General features: G+C 35.8%; 1 protein-coding gene across 1 annotated transcript in view; it reads right to left on the reverse strand.

Annotated features, from left to right (window-relative positions):
• Chc (clathrin heavy chain) overlaps positions 1-16000 on the reverse strand; it is a 533133-nt gene that overhangs the window by 404199 nt on the left and 112934 nt on the right. Inside the window, exon 7 of the mRNA XM_090400150.1 lies at positions 15474-15647. Coding sequence (XP_090256276.1) covers positions 15474-15647 — 174 coding nt within the window. The remainder of the gene's footprint in view (positions 1-15473; positions 15648-16000) is intronic.

The raw sequence follows: 16000 nt of genomic DNA on the forward strand, positions 1-16000 counted from the left end.
AGTTTGTCTTTTTTGTTTCAGTCACCCCTATTATGTCGATCTGGTACTTATCTAATTCCTCAGCTAGCTCCATTTCTTTGCCATTTAGGCTTCTTACGTTGATAGTACCGATCTTTAACTCTGGTGATGCTGAGTTGGGGTTTGTTTTCAGATTTGTTTCAGTAGCTGACTTTTCGCTGTTCGCCCCGGTTCCCTGGCGAAAACAACTGGGGGGGGGGGGGCCTTGTTTAACTGGGCGATGCCCCAGCCGGCACGAAATTTTGTCATGTTGTACCATCATTTTTTATTTTGGTTTAACCATTAAGAATACAATTTGTTCGGCTAAATCCCAAATTGCCAGCCCATCCTCGTTCGTTCAATATCCAAGTAGATATCCAACAGGGTGCACCACGAGAAGGTGAGGATTGGACATTAGGTCAGAAGCCCTGGTCAGTTCTCCACATTCCTTTAAAGGCTATGTGGAGGTCTCCTCTCAGTTATACAGCTTTGACCCTTAAGCACCCGCTAAGCACCCTTTCAGCAGTATATAAATAGATAACAGTACAGGTTAACATATGTATATACAAAACAAGTCAAGTTTTATATATAGTAGTATCTATATATAGCAAGATTACAACAAACATTATTATTCTAATACTTAAAGAGTCAGAAAGGAATTATTATATGCATAAAATTTAAGTTTAGCATTATGGTATTTACATATTAACAAAATTACAGCAAGGTGATACAAATAAACATGTGCAAGGCCAACAGTAATACGTAATTGGTCAGATTTAACCTAATGAATAATATAATATGTATGTTTGTATAAAAGTTAAGTGAAGCAATACAGTATTTATATATAAACAAATTTATATGTCAAATGTTTGTACAAATTAATTCTTTCTAAAAAATTAAAAAAAAAATCGTGCAATTTGCCTGAGTCTGCTAGCATTTCCCAGAGTGTATATGGTTTGGTTAGATAGGTGAAAATTTCATTCATCTTTCGTGTAAATTTTTGGCAATCCACCAGAATATGATGAATAGTGCGATGCATTTTTCACATATGGTAGGGTCATCAGATCTCAGTAAATGAGAATGTATAAGATGACCGAGACCTATGCAGAGCCTAGCAAGAACAACCTCCTCCCTTCTCTTTGTACATTGACTAGAATGCCAGTGTTTAATTTCAGGTTTGATGTTATATAGTTTGTTTGTTAATGCTTCTTGCCATGTTGACTCCCACTGAGCAATCAGCCTTGATCTTGTTAGCTGTCTGTAGTCTGTGTATGGAACTGTCAAATAGTATGTGGAGAAGGTATGAGCTGATTTAGCAGCTGCATCTGCAGCTTCATTTCCTTTGATTCTGATGTGGCTTGTAATCCACCAGAACTGAACATCAAAATTAAAGGATTTTCATTTTGTGAAACAGGTGTAGCACCTTATAAAGTACTGGATGTGGATTATACATAGGAGAGAGGAGATAACATGTAAAGAGCTCAATGAGCCTGTATAAATTATACACTTTTGGTAGCAGTTCTCTTTTATATGCACAAGTGCAAGCTGAATGGCATGTAACTCTGCTGTATAATTACTGCAGTCTGGTGGGATCTGATTTAAGATAATGTCAGGAAACACAGCAGCACAGCCAACATCAGCGTGTGCTGCTCTATGTGCATTAAACAATTTCAGGTAAATGGATGATGGATATAAGATTTCTGTAGCTGACAAAGTGAGAGGTTGCAGGATGGTGTGCAAACCTGCCATGAAGGAATGCTGTTATGTTTAGTGTAGCTAATGTTGTCAACATTTATACTAACAGCTTGCACGGTTTCTTTAACACACCTTACCAAAAGGATGTATAGCAGTTTGATGTGTGTGATATTGAGCTTCCCAATGCAGAGAGAAGATACTATTTCATGTAGGGTGATCTGGGAGAGATTTTATTTTTAGGGCATAATTAAGAGATAACTGTTTCCGTTGAAGTGATAGAGCCAGTTCATTTGCTTCAACATATACTGCGTGGGTGATGTGCAAAAGGCACCAATAGCTATCCGTATACCCTGATGATGGATGGAATCTAACCATCGTAGGCTACTCTGTCCTGCAGAACCATCGAATGGGACCATAATCCAGCTTTGAACGTACAAGTGCATGATAAAGATGGAGCAATGAAGCTCAATCAGCATCCCACTCAGTAGAGGATAGAGTACGAAGGAGGTTCAAAGTTCTTTTGCACTTTTCTCTTAGTTGACGAATGTGTGCTAGAAATGTAATGTTTCTGTCAAAGATGAGTCCCAAGAACTTGGTTTCTGTAGCTACTTGAATAAGTATGCCCCATTCTTAGTTCAGGATCTGGGTGATGAGTGCGTTTTCGACAGAAATGTACATAGACACGTTTTTCCTGTTGAAAACGTAAATCCATTATTAAGAGCCCACAGAGAGACATGATCAATTGCTTGCTGAAGTTGTCTTTCAATTACCCTCATGTTATGTGAGTGACAGTAAATTGTGAAGTCATCAACATATAGAGCATTGTTTACAATGGGAGGAAGCTGTTCAATGATTGAGTTAATTTTAATAGCAAAAAGGGTCACACTTAAGACAGAGCCTTGGGGAACACCCTGTTCTTGATGATATGGTCTTGCTAGCATATTTCTTACTCTGACTTGGAAAGTTAGCCTGGACAGAAAGTTTTTAATAAATATAGGGAAGTGTCCTTTGAGATCTAGATTATAGAGGTCTTTTAATATGCTATATCTTCAGGCTGTGTCATAAGCTTTTTCCATGTCAAAAAAACTGAGACAAGATGTTCTTGCTTCAGAAATGCATCTCTTATACAAGTTTCTAAACAAACCAAATGGTCTAAAGTTGATCGATGTCTACGGAAACCACATTGTGTACTGGAGAGAAGATTGTTGCTTTCTAAATACCAGTGAAGTCTGGCATTAACCATTTTCTCTAGTATCTTACAAAGAGACAGCTGGTCAGAGTAATGGGTCGGTAATTATTTGCTTGTGTTGGATCTTTTCCTGGTTTTGGGATAGCAATGACAACTGACTTATACCAAGAATTTGGAAACTCTTCCTCTGCAAGTATTCTATTGTATAATAAGAGAAGAAGAGCCATAGAGGATGATGGTAGATGTTTTATCATTGCATAATTGATGTCATCAGGCCCTACTACACTAGGGCAAGATTGTAGGAGAGCTCTTTTTAGTTCTTCCTTAACAAATGGCTGATTATATGGCTGAAGAATGTTGGTAGAAAAATTAAGCCTTTGTTTCTCTTGCTGCTCTTTCGGTATTAAAAATTCAGGAGAATATGAAGTTGTTGCTGAGATTCTAGCAAAATTTTCTCCCAAAGTATCAGCAATAACACTTCCATTATTGGTCTAAGGTAGACAAACGATGTGTTCTATATCTGCCTTTCAATTTACGGATTTTATCCCATACAATTTTTGGACTGGTCATTTGATTAATTGATGTAGTAAATCCATGATTGTTTTTGACTCTGACATCTTACATGACGTGCTTTGGCTTGAGCACGCTTGAAAGCTATTAAGTTTGATATGGTGGGTATCTACGAAATATGCCCCAAGCTCTGTGGTGATCTTTTTTTGGCTGTCTGACATTCTGGTTCCACCAAAACTTTGAATAGATTGGAAACCGAGATGATGTTTTTGGGATGGAGACTGTTGCTGCCTGGACAATGCATTCTGTTATATATTTTACCGCTTCATTGATAAGTGATTGACTGATGGCATCAGCATTAAATTTTGCAAAATGAGAGAAAGTGTTCCAGTCAGCCTGGTCAATTTTCCATATAGGTATCCGTGTGGGTGAACATGGTTCCTGTGAAGACATTGTGCAGAGAAACAGGAAAGTGATCACTTCCATATATGTTCTCTTCAACGTCCCATGCAAGTAGTGGAAGAATGATAGGGGAGCAGATTGTAAGATCAATTGCAGAATATGAATGGGTAGGCATATGGAAGAAAGTACTGAGTTTATTATTTTAAAGGGGGAGGTTATTATTATCAAGAATTCTTTTAATGATTCGACCTCGTCTATTAGTGTTGGCACTACCCCATAGAGTATTGTGACCATTAAAGTCACCCATCAAAAGTATGGGTTCAGGCAATTGCAAGATAAGGTTATCAAGATCAATTTCATTTAACTCTGCATTTGGTGGTAAATAAATTGAACATACTGTAATAAGAAATCCCACAGAAAAGCGAATCGCTACTGCTTCCAGAAGAGTATCCTGCATGAAATTTTGTCATGTTGTACCATCATTTTTTTTATTTTGGTTTAACCAATAAGAATACAATTTGTTCGGCTAAATCCCAAATTGCCAGCCCATCCTCGTTCATTCAGTATCCAAGTAGATATCCAACAGGGTGCACCACGAGAAGGTGAGGATTGAACATTAGGTCAGAAGCCCTGGTCGGTTCTCCGCATTCCGCTAAAGGTTATGTGGAGGTCTCCTCTCAGTTATACAGCTTTGACCCTTAAGCACCTCATAGTTACCATTTATAGTTTCCACTTTAAAAACTATAATGTTCATAAAAGAAAGCTAATTTTCTGTTGTAATAATCATTCATCCCATGAAACCGATTTACCCCCACCCTCTGCCATGTGCAGAAGTGGCAAGCATTTTCTAATCTGTCATTCATTGAACAGAAAAGCCTCTACAAGGGAAAGATATTAGTAGTGCATGGGAGATAGTTATTAAAAATTACATCCTATAGATAAAGGGTATCTATAGGATGAAATATTAAATTATATACATACAGTAAGGAGGATAAATCAGGTAGGAGTTAGTGGATGAGTAATATCATGAAGCATGAGCTGCAAAAAAAAAAAAAAAAAAAAAATGTTGTGGGTATATAATGAGAAAGGTGACCAACATGATAAGGAAGGCTAAATCGGATTACAAGAAGAAACTAGCCAAGGAAGCCAAAGGAAATCCAAAAGAGTTATTTCATTGTGTCAAGAGGAAGAATGACTATGGAATATTAACCCTAATAAGTGGTGATGAAGTGAGAGAAATTCTTGTTGATAAGGTTATACGTTGGTTACACATAGCTTTTAATTTTTCAGGAAATGACAATGTACAGGTAACTCTAGTACAATGCGGTACTTATACATCTCGGATTCGATATAATTCTGTCTACAAATTGTAGTAACCCTTTATCTTTTCATATTTTTCGCCATGCTACTTAAAAATCAAATTTTATCTTTGTTAAATTTGCGTCAGCCCTTATTGCGCATGTAGTTATAAGTAGCAAATTTATATTAGGGGAAATGCCCTTTAGCATGCATGTACGTCAATTGTTTACCATATAAAGTGCTTATCGTTGAAAATTGTCTTTGTTTTATGCCAGGAAAGCACATTAAAAATCATAAGTATGTTAATCTCAAGCTGAGCACTATATTTTCTGGTGAGTTACATACAATGTGTAATGCTTTTTTTTATGTAAAAAATTTATTTTTATAGTAATGGCCACTTAGAGGGCTTTTGCCATATGGTTGAAAATGAAATTAGTGAATTATTGATTGGGAAATATATTTAAATGATGAGGAACTGGTATAATTAATAGACGTCAAACCAAATGGGCATGGAAAGTTCTGCTGAAGATTTAGATTGCGATGAATCCTTTAAAGAATTCAGTTTAAAGAAATTAGCAGAAGGATCAGACTTGGCAAGAAAGTTAAGAAGTTATTTTACGGATAATGATCCCTCAATGGAGTGTTCCGGAAAATTCACAAGACAATTGGATATTTGTTTAGCTCCAGGAATGACTGCCCACTAGGATAGCTACTCCTCCATGAGCAGGACCACCTCCAGTTCTATTCTTACATACAACATTGAAATTCCTAAAAGGTACAGTCCTCATTGGTCTTAGGTACATTTCCTGTAGACAGAAACAAAGGTTTGTGTTTCTGTTAGTATCCGATATCCACTGTTTTAGGGAAGTATGGACAGCCAGTATCGATCTCTTCCTCTGGTAGAGTGTTCAAAACATCAAATGCGTAAGGGTCAGTTGGTATTGTTTAGCTTGCTTTCAATGAGTACCGAGGTATCCATTTTTTCTGTGCAAGTGTCTGGTGGTTTATCTTTGAGTGATGTCACTGCCATAATTTTTTTGACAGGCAAGTTTTCATCAAATGGGATCATTTTTGAAGTTGTCTCTGGAGTAAGGCCATAGGTCTTGTGATTAATGCACTCAACAGAGAAGAACTTAAGATCGTAAAGTTCAGGTATGGTGTAATTATCAGATGGCAGAATAGATATACATGTTTGAGTTGCTCTTTTTTATTTGTTACTTTTTCAGCATAAGAGGATCGTAGAACAGGTGTAATGGTGGCCCGCTTTCTGACATGCACGAGAGTAAGCTGGATGATCTCCCTGACAGTTGACACATTTAGCTTTTTTTTTTTTTTTTCACAGCAAGATTTATCATGTTCTTTACTACTGCATCGAGCACAGGTAGTAGAACCACGACAGGCAGTTGAGGCATGTCCATATCTTTGACATTTAAAGCATCTCAGTGGGTGCTTTTCATGTCTCCTTTATCATCTCTAATTCCTTTTACAGCACTCTTTCCTCCATTTCTGAGCTTCAACACCTCCAGAATATTTTGCCACCTTCTTGATATTTATTTTTTAAACATGCACGAGATGGGTGCTTTAAATAAAAAACATTCTAACAGGACAGCTGAGATACACTTTTTTATAAAATCTTTATCAAGTAGCTTTATTTTTATCCTCCTACATGTTTCGCCAATCTGTTTCTATTGGCATCCTCAGGGAATACAAATCAGTAAGCTAAAATGAAGGTTACAGACTAGGTTATAACCGATTGTTATAACCTAGTCTGTATTAATATCATCATAAACTTATAAAAATTACAAATTGTACGTAAACTTCATTGCACATAATGCATAAATGTTTTAGGCAAAATAAAATAAAGTGCATATTTTAATCGTCATCTCCGTGTTCAAAACTAACATTTCGATGATGTTCTTTATTTACGAGTGGCTGGACGTCGTCATCACTGGAAATCATTTGTATAAATCTCATTGCATACTCTGGCTGGTTTAGTTATCAAGAAGTCAGTAATAAGACCTTGCTTACCACTATGCTACAATCTTTTATTAAGTTCATAATATGGAGCTAAACAAATATCCAATTGTCTTGTGAATTTTCCGGAACACTCCATTGAGGGATCATTATCCGTAAAATAACTTCTTAACTTTCTTGCCAAGTCTGATCCTTCTGCTAATTTCTTTAAACTGAATTCTTTAAAGGATTCATCGCAATCTAAATCTTCAGCAGAACTTTCCATGCCCATTTGGTTTGACATCTATTAATTATACCAGTTCCTCATCATTTAAATATATTTCCCAATCAATAATTCACTAATTTCATTTTCAACCATATGGCAAAAGCCCTCTAAGTGGCCATTACTATAAAAATAAATTTTTTACATAAAAAAAAGCATTACACATTGTATGTAACTCACCAGAAAATATAGTGCTCAGCTTGAGATTAACATACTTATGATTTTTAATGTGCTTTCCTGGCATAAAACAAAGACAATTTTCAACGATAAGCACTTTATATGGTAAACAATTGACGTACATGCATGCTAAAGGGCATTTCCCCTAATATAAATTTGCTACTTATAACTACATGCGCAATAAGGGCTGACGCAAATTTAACAAAGATAAAATTTGATTTTTAAGTAGCATGGCGAAAAATATGAAAAGATAAAGGGTTACTACAATTTGTAGACAGAATTATATCGAATCCGAGATGTATAAGTACCGCATTGTACTAGAGTTACCTGTACATTGTCATTTCCTGAAAAATTAAAAGCTATGTGTAACCAACGTATAACCTTATCAACAAGAATTTCTCTCACTTCATCACCACTTATTAGGGTTAATATTCCATAGTCATTCTTCCTCTTGACACAATGAAATAACTCTTTTGGATTTCCTTTGGCTTCCTTGGCTAGTTTCTTCTTGTAATCCGATTTAGCCTTCCTTATCATGTTGGTCACCTTTCTCATTATATACCCACAACATTTTTTTTTTTTTTTTTTTTGCAGCTCATGCTTCATGATATTACTCATCCACTAACTCCTACCTGATTTATCCTCCTTACTGTATGTATATAATTTAATATTTCATCCTATAGATACCCTTTATCTATAGGATGTAATTTTTAATAACTATCTCCCATGCACTACTAATATCTTTCCCTTGTAGAGGCTTTTCTGTTCAATGAATGACAGATTAGAAAATGCTTGCCACTTCTGCACATGGCAGAGGGTGGGGGTAAATCGGTTTCATGGGATGAATGATTATTACAACAGAAAATTAGCTTTCTTTTATGAACATTATAGTTTTTAAAGTGGAAACTATAAATGGTAACTATGAGGTGCTTAAGGGTCAAAGCTGTATAACTGAGAGGAGACCTCCACATAACCTTTAGCGGAATGCGGAGAACCGACCAGGGCTTCTGACCTAATGTTCAATCCTCACCTTCTCGTGGTGCACCCTGTTGGATATCTACTTGGATACTGAATGAACGAGGATGGGCTGGCAATTTGGGATTTAGCCGAACAAATTGTATTCTTATTGGTTAAACCAAAATAAAAAAAATGATGGTACAACATGACAAAATTTCATGCAGGATACTCTTCTGGAAGCAGTAGCGATTCGCTTTTCTGTGGGATTTCTTATTACAGTATGTTCAATTTATTTACCACCAAATGCAGAGTTAAATGAAATTGATCTTGATAACCTTATCTTGCAATTGCCTGAACCCATACTTTTGATGGGTGACTTTAATGGTCACAATACTCTATGGGGTAGTGCCAACACTAATAGACGAGGTCGAATCATTAAAAGAATTCTTGATAATAATAACCTCCCCCTTTAAAATAATAAACTCAGTACTTTCTTCCATATGCCTACCCATTCATATTCTGCAATTGATCTTACAATCTGCTCCCCTATCATTCTTCCACTACTTGCATGGGACGTTGAAGAGAACATATATGGAAGTGATCACTTTCCTGTTTCTCTGCACAATGTCTTCACAGGAACCATGTTCACCCACACGGATACCTATATGGAAAATTGACCAGGCTGACTGGAACACTTTCTCTCATTTTGCAAAATTTAATGCTGATGCCATCAGTCAATCACCTATCAATGAAGCGGTAAAATATATAACAGAATGCATTGTCCAGGCAGCAACAGTCTCCATCCCAAAAACATCATCTCGGTTTCCAATCTATTCAAAGTTTTGGTGGAACCAGAATGTCAGACAGCCAAAAAAAGATCACCACAGAGCTTGGGGCATATTTCGTAGATACCCACCATATCAAACTTAATAGCTTTCAAGCGTGCTCAAGCCAAAGCACGTCATGTAAGATGTCAGAGTCAAAAACAATCATGGATTTACTACATCAATTAATCAAATGACCAGTCCAAAAATTGTATGGGATAAAATCCGTAAATTGAAAGGCAGATATAGAACACATCGTTTGTCTACCTTAGACCAATAATGGAAGTGTTATTGCTGATACTTTGGGAGAAAATTTTGCTAGAATCTCAGCAACAACTTCATATTCTCCTGAATTTTTAATACCGAAAGAGCAGCAAGAGAAACAAAGGCTTAATTTTTCTACCAACATTCTTCAGCCATATAATCAGCCATTTGTTAAGGAAGAACTAAAAAGAGCTCTCCTACAATCTTGCCCTAGTGTAGTAGGGCCTGATGACATCAATTATGCAATGATAAAACATCTACCATCATCCTCTATGGCTCTTCTTCTCTTATTATACAATAGAATACTTGCAGAGGAAGAGTTTCCAAATTCTTGGTATAAGTCAGTTGTCATTGCTATCCCAAAACCAGGAAAAGATCCAACACAAGCAAATAATTACCGACCCATTACTCTGACCAGCTGTCTTTGTAAGATACTAGAGAAAATGGTTAATGCCAGACTTCACTGGTATTTAGAAAGCAACAATCTTACTGATTTGTATTCCCTGAGGATGCCAATAGAAACAGATTGGCGAAACATGTAGGAGGATAAAAATAAAGCTACTTGATAAAGATTTTATAAAAAAGTGTAATAGTTTTATAAGTTTATTCCATGTATTTTTTTCATAGTTTGTCTTCTCGTGTAAGTTAAGAGTTAAATCACCCGAATTAAATAATATTTTTTGTTGGACATGTTGTTTTTATTTATATATATATATATATATATATATATATATAAATAACTATTTTGGAACATAACCCTACTTTTTCTGTGATCTGAGTCTCGCACAACGTGATTTATGCAACATAGTATTTCTATGGAATCTAACATCTGCATTATATGAGGGTTACCTGTATACTAGAATATTAATTAAAAAAAAACTTAACACCTTCCTACATTTTGGCAGTGTTACATTGCAGTCATCAGGGATCACGTCTCCCATTCCTGGATATACAGAAAACCTATGCATATTGTTGGTGAAGGTATTTATATGGGATTATAAACCCTACATAACAAGGCAAAATTAATCAGTTCTGATAAGAGTGCCCTAACTACTAAACTTGACCATATCCTTAACACTCCCCTCCATGTGGCGTGGTGAAGGGCACCTCCCAGTGATGGTACTGGCCCTTTTCATTCTTCCTCTTTTTCTTTGCTTTTCTTCCCGTATTCTTTGCTCTACTTCTCCTGAACCATTTTCGCTATCCTTTTTCCACACCACCATCACTGGGATCCAATGCCCTGACATCGTGTTTGCCATGCGGTCCAACCCGTGGACATCTGGAAAGGGAGATCCTGGTAGTCTTGCCCAGGTCCTGAATTGCCCAGCCAGGATCAATCTGCTAGTGGGCTTGCCTGCAAGGGTCAACGGTGTTACAGTAAGTCTCTCACCCCATGGTCTGGGGTCGGGATCTTAGACCTGCTGCAGTGCCAGTATAGCGTCCAGGGTAGCCCTGGCGTTCCACTCCTGAACGCAGTCTTTGCTTACCGGGTAGTTGGCATCCATGTGTGGCTCCGTTGTGGGTGGGGAGCTCTGGTGCCGAACTAAAAACTCCTTAAATATGAATCCATCATTTTCATCTTTGCTTTTTCTAAAGCATCAATTTTTTGATGCTTTAGAAAAAGCAACTGACACAATGAAAAATGAAAAGTTGACCTTGTTGGAGATCTAAATAGCAGAGTAGGAAATGATTGTGAGACATACAAAAATATTTTGGGAAAATTTGGAGAAAAGAGCAAAGCTAATAATAATGGCAAATATCTGTTGGATTTCTGCTCAGGACATGGACTGGTTATTACTAACACCATGTTCCAACATAAAAATGTGCACAAATTCACATGGAGAGAAGAGGCTAGGAATAAGAAAAGTCTCATTGACTATGTTATTGTTGATAGTGATGTTTTCTCCCTGGTGCAAGACACCAGAGTGTACAGAGGATTTGAAATTGGAAGTCATCACTATTTAGTCTTGAGCAGGATAAAATTGAATTTCATATTGAAGAGAATAACATGTAAGAAAGTTTTAAAGTGAATAAAAGTTGAGCAGCTCTCAGATGTGAACTGTAGACTAAAATACACAAAGATTATTGAAGAAAAAATGAAAGAGTTTGAGAAAAGGAATCAAACCTTGGAGATTCAGTGGCAAGCCTTCAAGAAAACACTGATTGACTCAGCCAGAGAGGCATGTGGTGAGGTTGTCTGCAAGGATAGAAAAATCAGAAATTCCTGGTGGACACAGGAAGTTAAAGAGGCAGTGAAGGAAAAGAAGAAAGCATATCAAAAGTTCCTGTCAAATAAGTCGGCGTGTGCTCTTAGAGAATATAGAGACAAATGCAAGAATGCTAAACACTGTGTAAAACTAGCTAAACAAAAGTCATGGGAGGACTTTTGGCAAGAATATAGAAAATAAATATCAAGAAGGTGGCAAAATATTCTGGAGGTTGTTGAAGAAGCTTAGGAATGGAGGAAAGAGTGCTGTAAAAGGAGTTAGAGATGATACAGGTGACATGAAAACTGGAATAAAAGATATCCTTGAAGTATGGAGTAATTACTTTGAAAAACTGCTAAATGAAACAAGCAGTGATGACAACACAGTGGTAAAAAACACTGACCAGGCATGCAGGCAGGAATACATATCCATACTTCAAGTAAAAAAAAGCCATCCAAGGCTTGAAATGTTGAAAGGCAGCTGCAGTAGATGATATTCCACCAGAAATGCTGAAGTATGGTGGTATAAGAGTCTTACAGTGGCTGCACTGCATAGTTCAGAAAGCTGGACAGAAAGACGAATTCCCGATGATTGGAGTAGAGCTATCATAGTACCCATATATAAAAAGGGAAATAAAACTGAATGTGAGAATTACAGAGGTATTTCCCTACTGAGTGTTCCTGGCAAAATCTATGCAAGTATACTTGAGAAACGGTTGAGAAGAATTGTGGAATAAAAGGTTGGTGAAAGCAGAGGCTGTCAGAATCAGATCTTCACTTTACGACAAATAGTCGAGAAAGCATGGGAATATAACAAAGATCTGTATTTAAGTTTTGTCGATCTGGAAAAGGCATATGACAAGGTGCCAAGAGTGAAGCTATTCAATACGCTGCAGTTATATGGTGTGAATGGGGCATTATACCAAGCAATACTTAGTCTTTATTTGAGTCGTAAGTCAGCAGTCAGAATTGAAGGAAGTACAGGAAGGTGGTTTAATGTTAAATCTGGTGTGAGACAAGGATGTACATTATCCCCTCTGTTATTCATTATCTATATGGATCACATTATGAAGGAATGTGGGATTAAACATATCAAAATTGGAGATGTTAATGTCAGCTCTTTGCTTTATGCGGATGATATTATACTTCTAAATAAATCAACTACAAGTCTGCAAGATTCTCTGACTAAATTGAATAGCTGTTGTAATAGATATGGTATGAAGGTCAGCAATAAAAAAGACAAAGACGATGAAAATAGGCAGAATCATTGAAAATGTCAACTGTGTTGTGAATGGAGAACCTGTGGAACAAGTAAAACATTTCAGCTACTTAGGCACGATTTTTACTGAAGATGGTAAATTAAATATAGAAATAGACAACAGAATCGGCAAAGCTGGTATGGTGGGAAGTCAATTGAATAAATTCAGATGGAATAAGAGAGAAATCAGTCGGCACACTAAATTAGCTGTATACAAGACAGTGTTCAAACCAGTTTTAACTTATGGATCTGAGAGCTGGGTCAGAAGTAAAACACTTGACCAAAGACTAGAGACCGCAGATATGAGAGTGCTGAGAAAGATTAGAGGCATGAACAGATGGCATCAATGGCAATATCATATTAAAAACGAGGATATTAGGAAAGAACTTGACATTGTCTGCATCCAGGAATACGTTAGCAGAGCTAATCTCAGGTGGCATGGTCACCTAAACAGAATGGGCGAGGAAGGATTAGCAAAACAAGTGTTCTTGTTTTGACATTGTCTGCATCCAGGAATACGTTAGCAGAGCTAATCTCAGGTGGCATGGTCACCTAAACAGAATGGGCGAGGAAAGATTAGCAAAACAAGTGTTCTCTGCAAGGTTGGCAGGAAAACGACCCAGAGGAAGACCAAGATATAGGTGGATTGATACGGTACAAAGTGCCTTAGACGATAGAAATATAAGATCTGATAATGTTGGAGTCTTGACAAGTAACATTCTGATTTGGAAGAAAATTGTAGATAGGAAGTTAGTAATGATATAATTTTTTCATGTAGTACTATCATATCCTGTACACCCCTTATGGGTACATGGCAGGAATTTGATGATGAAATCTTTTAATCATCATAATCATCTGAATCACCATCACTTTCACTGACATTAATCACCAAAGGTTTGCATAATTCTTCAATAATTCCATCTGTCCCAATACATATTTTCAATGGTTTTCTTTCTCTGGTGGTTTAGGAGATTTAAGTTTTGGCTTATCTTCCCCTTTAGATTCTCTACGAATTCTTTTAACAGTCAACTCCGATATACCTGCAATTTCACTTGCACATTTTGTGGCCTTAGAAATGGAACAAAGGAGACTGCCGCATTCTGTTTCTAAGGCACATAATGCAATATTCTTTTGTAAGTGTTACTGAAAGGGTTAACACGAAAACTTATTGACAGCACTGGTAACTATCCAATCATTATTGGATAGTTGCAACTGTGTCCTGTAGATTTATTTTTCCTTAATTCCACCATTAAAATGATTCTACTGAATACTAAACTTGAAATAACCTGAAAATTTACCGATCTTAAATTCCGTATTTCATTAATTTTATCCAGAAGAAAGAAATTGGAAATTATAAAAAAAAAAAAAAAAAAAAAAAATTTGAAACCATTTTGCAATAAAAATGGAATCTTAAAATAACTGATCAAGTTTTGAACCTGGGGCTAATCTAATAACTATATTTACTACAATGAAGCACACTCAAATATTTGGAAATGAAGTCCAATTATAGTGAAATTTCATATTTGCTTTGTTAATAAAATGTAATATTAAAAATTTCACAAAGCAATCTTGAAATTGCCATCTTGCACTATGCATTATACCAAAAATTATGCATTTTTTTAAAATAATTATTTGCACATAATACTGAAACTTTTCAGAATAAAATTCATTGTGAATATTTTGCTTTAGTATGCGTGTGATAAAGTTATGTCATTCCGAAAGTTGTGGGCTATCATTCAAAAAGCAGTACTCCCATAAAAATCTGACAAGCATGTGTAAAGTTGTTCTATTAATCTTCAAGCTGTTTTTGACTAGCTAAGTAGTTGATTTTTTTCTCTAATTTTCATAAATAGCAAAACTGAAAACACAACTGAAGTTATTTAAAAAATTAATCCGAGTACAAGTAACAAAATTCTAAATTTCATTCATCCATACAGAATTATGAAATCTGTTCTAAACCATTAAATTTTGCTACTACTTTATATGCTGAACAGTCTAGAAATCACAGGAATAGAATAAGTACAGTCTGCTCACTATAGCACTCATAGGGACCATTGAAATAATAGGTTATAGTCAATAGCGGTGCATTTTTTAGCATTGTAAGTTGTAGAACTTATAGACTTCTCCATATGTTTTTCTATAGTTAATGAATTTTTTAGTAGCATTAGTGCAAGTGGAAGTGGCAACCAAGTTTAATAGATGTGGAAGGATATATGACAAGACTGCCAAAGGTACAACTCTTTAAAACTTGTAATCAGAATGTTTAGGTTCCATCATTAAGATGTTTGGATACCACTAATTTAGAAAAAATGTACATATCAAAATTTTTAAAGTTTTCAATTAGAACAATAACAAGTAATAGCTGCATGTTTGTGATACCATCCAATTTCACAGTTTTCTCTTTTCCCTGAAACTGGAAAAAATAATTCCTAAAGGAAAAAAAATAAACAGAAATTTACCTGTCCTTTCCTGTTCACTCCAATTATTCCAGCACTTGCATCATGAGATGCAGTAACAAATATTGTATCAGCACTAATACGATTCATGTAGATGCAAGTTGCACTTTCAGTATCATACAGATGAATATATCCATATTTTGTAATAAGATAGATTACATCATGTTTGGAGCTAACCTATCAAAACATTTTAAAATAATTATTACAATTCCTAATAAAAAAAATCATTTTTTGAAGGTGAGCTGAAATAGATGCTAAGACATCTAACATATTACTAAGGCAATATATTAAATGTCTTAGCATTAACAAACTATATTTTTAAAGATAACTGAATTGTAAGAAAATTGTAAAAGTAACATTTTATAAAATTAATCCAACACTATATGCATACAACATGATTTTAAGACTTAAATTACTGCTCTCACTTAAGTTGATTACAGAAACAGTCTCTCTCTCTCACACACACACACAATGAAATTTGCTGTCTCTGTAATCAGAAATAGCCAGTTTATCTTTCCAATGTACTTCAC

Source organism: Typopeltis vanoorti, chromosome 11 (assembly GCF_054136105.1).
Source record: "Typopeltis vanoorti isolate ZY-2024b chromosome 11, IOZ_Tvanoo_1.0, whole genome shotgun sequence".
NCBI lineage: Eukaryota > Metazoa > Arthropoda > Arachnida > Uropygi > Thelyphonidae > Typopeltis > Typopeltis vanoorti.